The sequence below is a fragment of the Jaculus jaculus genome, chromosome 18 (assembly GCF_020740685.1).
Source record: "Jaculus jaculus isolate mJacJac1 chromosome 18, mJacJac1.mat.Y.cur, whole genome shotgun sequence".
Lineage (NCBI taxonomy): Eukaryota > Metazoa > Chordata > Mammalia > Rodentia > Dipodidae > Jaculus > Jaculus jaculus.
The window spans coordinates 27044698-27053063 of NC_059119.1; the positions used below are offsets into that span (position 1 = coordinate 27044698).

Below are 8366 nucleotides of genomic sequence, written 5' to 3' on the forward strand. Positions count from 1 at the left end.
GTGACAGCTGACAAATCGATTGTAGTACCTTCTGTTTTATTTGTTCTGTCAAAGTTGCATTTGACCATGAAGGATTATGGTTATACTATATTATATTAGCATGGCTAATATGTGGGAATCAAAGAATTGTCTCAGAGTATTTTGCTGTGAATAGTGTTTTTCAGAATTGGGCCTGACAGCCATGTATGTCAGATTCTTATAGGCCATCTGTTAAAATACAGATTCCTAGGCCTCTTCCCAGACCCATTGAAATACATCTCTTTGTGGGGGTTGTGGAATCTGCACAAATGAGAGTAGCGTTTGTTTATATATGGACATAAACATAAATATTCAAAGGGAAATTTGCTAGTTATTATATATCCATTTAGCCAAACTGCAGTAATAAATAGCTTCCTCCTAAGGGCTTATGACCTTCCCAGCCATAGGTTTTTGAGTAGATTTTCAGTGTGAGACATAAATTCCCTCCCATTGAGTGGGCCTCAAATCCCATCAGAGAGCAGCTGGTTATCCCCATAACCGACATGTCTCTGTTGCACTAATGGTCACATTTTGCCTTGGATACCAGTCTCTTACCTTAAGCCTCAGGTGACAGTTCCTAATGTCGCTGGATAGAAGGAACCTTCTCTTGTTGCTCCCGGAGTTCCATCCTGGAGGTACAATCTCTGAGTCCTGTTTGTCTGTTTGCCTTGCAGGTCTCTCCTCTGAAGTGGCCCTCTTAGTCTTAGGGCTCTGGAATCTTCTCACATCCGCCATGAACACCTCTGAGTTCCTGGCCTTGCTCCTGCCAGGCTCCTCACAGGGTGGGAACAGGAGCAGAGCAAGTGACATCTTCTACAACTTCTCTGACTACTGTCAAGATTCGGTGGACCTACTGGCTGTCATCATCACTTGCTATAGCATCGAGACCATCTTGGGGATCCTAGGCAACCTCTGCTTGATATATTTGACCACGAGGCAGAAGGAGAAGGGCAATGTGACCAACCTGCTTATTGCCAACCTGGCTTTCTCTGACTTCCTCATGTGCCTCATCTGCCAGCCGCTCACGGTCATCTACACCATCATGGACCACTGGATCTTCGGTGAGGTCCTTTGCAAGATGTCAACCTTCATCCAGTGTATGTCCGTGACCGTTTCCATCCTCTCGCTGGTCCTTGTGGCCCTGGAGCGGTACCAGCTCATCATCAACCCGACAGGCTGGAAGCCTGGCGTTTCCCACGCCTACCTGGGGATTGCAGTCGTGTGGATCATTGCCTGCTTCATCTCCCTGCCCTTCTTGATCCACAGCATCCTCAAGAATGTCTACAAGGACCACTTTCAGGCTCTGGAGTTTCTGGAGGACAAGGTGGTGTGCTTCGTGTCCTGGCCCCTGGACCACCACCACGTCATCTACACCACCTTCCTGCTGCTCTTTCAGTACTGCGCCCCACTCGGGTTCATCCTGGTCTGCTACGTGCGCATCTACCGGTGCCTGTGGAGGCAGAGGCGAGTGTTCCAGGAGGGCACTTGCAGCTCCCGAGCAGGTCAGATGAAGCGGATCAACCGCGTGCTCATGGCCATGGTGGCTGCCTTCGCGGTGCTCTGGCTGCCCCTGCACGTGTTCAACACCCTGGAGGACTGGCATCATGAGGTCATCCCTATCTGCCACGGCAATCTCATCTTCCTGATGTGCCACCTGGTGGCCATGGCCTCCACCTGCGTCAACCCTTTCATCTACGGTTTTCTCAACACCAACATCAAGAAGGAAGTGAAGGCCCTGGTGCTGATCTGCCAGCAGAGTGCGCCCCCGGAGGAGTCTGAGCACCTGCCCCTCTCCACAGTGCACACAGACGTCTCCAAAGGATCTCTGAGGTTAGCTGGCAGGTCTCACCCCATTTAGTCATTTCTAGAGCATACCCCAGCTACCATATTCCTTTTCAGACTTTTGCCCTTAACTAAGTGGACATGCCGTGAGCTGGAGGTAGCATCCAATCATTCTGGATTTGCCTTCCCAGATAGGCTGGCAAGAGCCTTGGAGCTTGACATTCAGCAGCTCAACCAGTTGCTCCTGGGAAAGTTCTGAGCCCATATTCTGTAGGTCACGGTGAACCTTTGCAACCTGTCCTGCAGGAGGCCGGAGTCAGAGATGGTTGCCGCTTACAGTCAGGGGTCAGTCTGGCCACTCAGTTATGGACACCTGGCCTGAGAACCTGGGGACATTACCCTCACCCGAGAGAGCTGGTGACAACTGTGGGGGCGAGGGAAGGAGCACTTGGAGACACTGCTCTGAACCGTGGTCAGCTGCCATCCTGTGGTTGACAGGATGTGTACATTTCATAAGTGGTAAGAATTCTGTGAAAGCAAAGCGAGGGCAGAGGACTGCTTCCATACCATTAGCTTACCCAGCCAAAGAGAACGGATCCTGGCCTCAAGCCCCAACTGCATGGGGAGTTCCGCAGTGCGCATCCTGCTCCCTCCCTTTTCTCTTTCCCTGGGTCTGTCGCCTTCTATGGAGCAGCCTGCCAAGTATCTTCCCTTGATGAAGCTGTGGACGCGCTGAGTGCGATGTTCATATTGTTGTAGGCTAGGCACAGGGAGAGTTCTAGAAAAATTTTCCGTTGAGGATCAGTGGTAAAAGTAGCAGTTACTGCTGAGTGTTAGGTCAAGGTCAGGTGCCCTCTGCTATGATCCAGTGTGGGAAGGGGTCAAGACCAAGGCTGCTGTATTCACAGTTGCTTTCCTATCCTTCCTGCCTCCCAGGACCACTCTTAAATTTTTTTTTTGGTTTATTTTTATTTATTTATTTGACAGCAATAGACAGAGAAAGAGGGAGAGAGAGAGAGAGAGAGAGAGAGAGAGAGAGAGAGAGAGAATAGGTGCGCCAGGGCTTCCAGCCACTGCAGATGAATTCCAGATGTGTGCACCCCCTTGTGCATCTGGCTAACGTGGGTCCTGGGGAATTGAGCCTCGAACTGGGGGTTCTTAGGCTTCACAGGCAAGCGCTTAACTGCTAAGCCAGGACCACTCTTGACAAGGCGACTGCACAGAGACTCTGGCTGTCTCACTGCAGAGACCTGCGGTACTTGGGACTGTGATGGCAGCCTTCTGAGCCATGTCTTGAGCACTCAGATAACTTGCTTTCAGTGGTGTGCCATGGTTGGGCCAAGGGATGTTGGGCATCCCAGTGGTCAGCAGCAGGATCAGGCATCCTGGGAATCCAATTTAATGTGGCAGTGGCTGAAAAGGAACAAGGAAGTTAGAGTGGGCTACAGTGAGCATTGACCCTTATGGACATCATGATTCAGTCCCTGGTTACTGAACTGGATTTAAGGTGCCTTCTGTGTATGGATCAGGCAGTCTGTTCTTACAGAGAGGGAACTGTCAAGATTTCTGTGAGCCCACCTACGGTGGGATATCCCAGCCTGGCATCATCCACATAGAACCACCCTGGGTAGTTCCATGGTGGACATTTCCTAGGGTGGGTATTGTGGTTCAGGACCCTCAAAGAGACCTCACTGTGGGCTGTTAGCATTGGCTTCCCACAGGGGATCTGATAGTGGGTCAGCTGACCACACAACCATGTCTGATGGGCTCTCTGGTTCTGGCTGTCACCAAGAACCAATGTAGTTGAACACCTGGGGCTGTTTGTCTCACCTAAGCTTTTGCTCACACCTGCAGTGTTACTCCATGGTTCACTTTTAACCTGGGGTTTTGAGATGTTCTCTTTTTTCGTTTGTTTGTTTGTTCATCTCTTTGTTTTTGGGATAGAGTCTCACTCTGTAGTCCAGCCTAGTCTTGAACTCCTGGTACGCCTCCTGCCTCAGCCTCCTGAGTGTTGGGAGTACAGGCCTGAGCCACCATACCCAGCCTGAGATGAGGTCTGAACTAGTCTCTTGGACACGCTGTGTGCTGGTTCTCTGATGCAGCCTGCTGCTGGCTGTTACGGGTGACTAACTTGTAGCAAAGCCCAGACTTGCCTACCCTGGCAAGATGTCACTGTCTGAGTTCTATGAAGAACTAGGACCTTCAGACCTCTCCAGAGCCTGTTCAGGTGCCTGTCAATCTCCATGGAGCCACGATGCCTGGGGACAAGGATTTTAGCGTGCCAAGGAGGATGGGTGCCCGTACTGGGCCTCAGCTGAGTGTAGGACACTCATCCAGTGTCTTTTCTGCTCCCCTCCACTTGGTTAGGTCAACAGCGCCCACATGGATGGCTTTTTCCTGATCCTGGTACCTAATGCCTCTTGGAGTTGTTTGCTTACCAGCTTCTTAGGAACTTGTTACCCTAAGTATGGTCAGAAGACCAGCGGCCTCAGCGCCACCTGGAGCCTGTTAGATGTGCAGAATTTTGGTGGCCAATCCAGACTGAATCCAGACTGAATGAGACTCTGTGTTTTATCATGGTCTGTATGTTAATTGAAGCCACATTAAATTTGAGAAGCTCTGTGGTCGGAAACAGATGGCCCGGGGCCTCAGGTTACTGGGTGAGTCCCTGCAGATACCTACTGGGATCTGGAATAGAGCTGTAAAATTCACATTTGGGACATGTCATTAAGTTTTGAATTGCTGCAAAAATGTGCTCAGCTTTGGCTGTCTCACCTGGCTGCATGTGCACGTTTTTATTGTGGGGGTTTTTCATTCCGCGAATAAATACGCGTCAAATGCGTAGCTTGCAGAGTTCCATTCATCGGGCACACACCCACTGTATTCTGTTTTATTTCACTTAAAACGGTTTAGCTGACAGTTTCGCATCTTTGTGGATATTATTTTGGATAGCCACTTACGAGTTTAGAAGCTGCTCCAGTGAAAGTTGGCAGCTCTCTTTAACTCCTGGGGGCTGGGAGATTGGGCAATCTCTTGTCCAGAGAATGGACTTGCCAACTTTAGTGGGTGGCACCCTGCAGAGGAGAACTGAGGTTGAAACTGGAGGCTCACGCCCATTAAGAAGGCCTAGGAGTCTACACATGTACCATGCTGAACGTGCCGATCTTGTCTGATCTCAGAAGCTCATCAGGGTTGGCCCTGGTTGGCACTTGAATGGAAGAAGCCCTGGGAACCCTCAGCATGCAAAGTCTTATCAAACTTTGGCAGTGAGAGCTCAACCCTGTGCGACTATAGCCTTTTGCTTTTAAAGAAATGATCTTGACTGTTTTTTTTTTTTTTCATTATAAAAGTAATTGTATTCCTCCTTGGAAATATGCAATATATATAAAAATAATAAAAATGACCAAAGAAAGAAAATTGTCCATAATTCATTACTCAAAGAGAATCACTTGTTCACATTTTTTAAAAAGGTAACACTCATTTTCTTTTTATTTACTTATTTATTTGACAGAGAAGGGGGGGAGAGAGAATGGGGGCGCCAGGGCCTCCAGCCTCTGCAAACAAACTCCAGATGTGTGCACCTCTAGTGCATCTGTCTAATGTGGGTCCTGGGGAATCGAACCTGGGTCCTTTGGCTTTGCAGGCAAATGCCTTAACCACTAAGCCGTCCCTCCAGCCCTGTTCACATTTTTGCGAGTCAGTTTTAGTTAGTACGGGCATGATCATATCAGTGTGTGTGCATGTGTGTGTGAGTGTCTAGGCATGTTAATAATATGATTGAGGTCATACTCTGCATATGTGGGCACTGATACATGTCATGTAAGGATTATTTTAGTTTATTTGACACAGGGTCTTACTATGTGGCCCAGACTGGTGCAGAACTCACTGTGTATTCTAAGTTAGCCTCATGATCCTCCTGCCTCTGTCTCCTGAGGACTGGAATGATAGATAAGAACCATCCTACCTGCTTTAGTGTTTTTGTTTGTTTGTTTTACCTTGGGAATAGCTATCCATTCATTTATTCATTCAACAAACATGCCAGGTGTCGTCTTAGCTGCTAGGAGTACAATGGTAAGTCAATAAAGTAGACATTGTGTTCTATAAAGTGTATAGCACACTGACCAGACAGATCTTATGACCTTGATCATCATCTGTTTCCAGACTACTGCATATAGTTCTGTGGTGAACACCTAGTCAAGAACTATTCCCTGCATTTGGAGTGACTTCCTTAGGAGGGATTTCCAAAAGTGGGATTACTAGGATAAAGGACATTGAGATTCTTGACTTCCAGAAGGGGGTGGAACAGTTGTACTCCCTGAATAGTATCTATGTCATTGTACTCTTGACTACTGTTGAGGATTTCCCATTAACATAAAGACCTTGTCCAGGATTAGAGATGGCTTAGTGGTTAAGGCACTTGTCTGCAAAGCCTAAGGACCCAGGTTCTATTCCCCAGTACCCATCTAAGCAGATGCATAGGGTGGCACATGCGACTGGAGTTCATTTACATTGGTTAGAGCCCTTTGTGCACCCATTCTCTCTCTCAAACAAATAAGTAAGCTTTTAGACTGTGATACTTGTGCATTGCTAATAATCATCTTGGGGCAACAGACAAAACCATCCCAAGAAGCAAAACTGTGAGGCCATCCTACTGTAGATAAGTCCAGCCTATCACTTGACCTCAGCAATCTCCTCCCACTGGCTACAGCTCACCTTTCCAGCCATTTTGCATGCTGGCTGTATAACATGGTTTCATCACGAGGGGCCAACAGCTCGGCAGTGTGCCTGGGCTTTCCTGTCTGTCTATTCCCTCCCATGATTTTCCCTACTGCCCCTCCCCCAACAGCCTATGATGTCCCCCCTCACCATTCAAGCAGGTCTAAATCCGGACTTTCCTTCAAAAATATAGTCCAAGGGTCGGGCGTGGTGGCGCACGCCTTTAATCCCAGCACTCGGGAGGCAGAGGTTGGAGGATAGCTAAGAGTTCCAGGCCACCCTGAGACTATACAGCAAGTTCCAGGTCAGCCTGGACTAGTGTGAGACCCTATCTGGAAAAACAAAAACAAAATAAAACAAAACAAACAAAAAAACAGTCCAAGGGCACTCTTATTTTTTAGAGGCCAGTAATTTAATTTTTATTTCTTTTGCAGGACCAAGACTAAAAATCGTGCCCATCAAAATCCATAGATACCAAACAAAAGGCTGGTGATGTGACTCAGTGATAACAGTGCTGGCTCAGAAGGAAGGAAGCCCTGGGTCGGTCCCCAGCAGGGGACAGGAGGAACACAGGGCACTGAAATCAGAGTGGGCTGACGTGAAACTGGAAAAGTGAAAAGTGTATCTGTCTTCGTGGTAAATGCCACAAACACAGCTGAGATCAGAAGCAAGCCAGCACCCCGCAGGACAGAAGTCCAACTTGGAGCTCTGGCATTGAGACAGACCCAAGCGGACCTTGTTGGACCAAGTTGGTCACGCCCCCTGGCATCCATTCGCAGCAACTACAAGTTGTTTTGGACTAGGAACTTCACAAACCTAAGATCCAATCACAGCTCACATTCAAAGATGATCAAAATCATAGGGAAAAATCAGCATGAGTAAGAATCATCAGACAAAACCCACAGGATGATGTCCTAAAGAGTTCAGGTACTGGTGTTCAGAAACACCAAGAAACTACCTATAGCGTACGAAATGGTCTTATCATCCCATCCAGGATGGAGAACTGAATGTCGGAGTGACCTTCAAACAACACACAACTGCTAATCTAGGTAGACATGCAATGCAAGGAGCGGGTATACTTCAGTGAGAGCATCGGACTGCAGCAGTGTAAAAACAACTGTTTCTGGGTTTGCACAATGCATGCTGGGATGCTGCCGCCTTGAGATGATAAAAGAGTTTTACGAATTCTCTGTTTTTCTGCCTGGAGAATGTTTTTCAAAATACAGCTTGATGTTGTGGAAGCCAAACAGAACGACATTCTCAGTGGATGGATGAAAAAATCACGTTCAGTTTCTCTTGTTTGTTTTTGTTTTTCCAGGTAGGGTTTCATTCTGGCCCAGACTGATCTGGAATTCACTATGTACTCTCAGGGTGGCCTTGAACTCATGGTGATCTGCTACCTCTGCCTCCCGAGTGCTGGTATTAAAGACATGCGTCATCATACCCGCCATAGGTTCAAAGATATTTTTCTTTTCTTTTTTTTTTTTTTTGAGGTAGAGTCTCACTCTAGTCCAGGCTGACCTGGAATTCACTATGTAGTCTCAGGGTGGCAATCCTCCTATCTCTGCCTCCCGAGTGCTAGGATTAAAGGCACACGCCACCATGCCTGGCTCTTCAGATTTATTCATTTATTTTTATTTGTTTGTTTTGTTTTTAATAATATTTTTATTAACAGCTTCCATCATTGTAAACAATATCCCATGGTAATGCCCTCCCTCCCTCCCCACTTTCCCCTTTGAAATTCCATTCTCCATCATAGCCCTTCCCCATCTCAATCAGTCTCTCTTTTATTTTGATATCATCATCTTTTCTTCCTATTATGATGGTCTTGTGTAGGTAGTGTCAGGCAC

General features: G+C 47.5%; 1 protein-coding gene across 1 annotated transcript; it reads left to right on the plus strand.

Annotated features, from left to right (window-relative positions):
• The first annotated feature begins 751 nt into the window (after positions 1 to 751).
• Positions 752 to 1880, plus strand: LOC101617125 (neuropeptide Y receptor type 4-2). Its single transcript, XM_004658027.2, has one exon. It carries the CDS (start codon positions 752 to 754, stop codon positions 1874 to 1876), a length of 1125 nt encoding a protein of 374 aa, XP_004658084.1. The 3' UTR covers positions 1877 to 1880.
• The last annotated feature ends 6486 nt before the right edge of the window (positions 1881 to 8366 follow it).

Coding starts and splice junctions, on each gene's coding strand:
- LOC101617125 (XM_004658027.2), top strand. CDS start 752: ATGAACACCTCTGAGTTCCTGGCCTTGCTCCTGCCAGGCTCCTCACAG.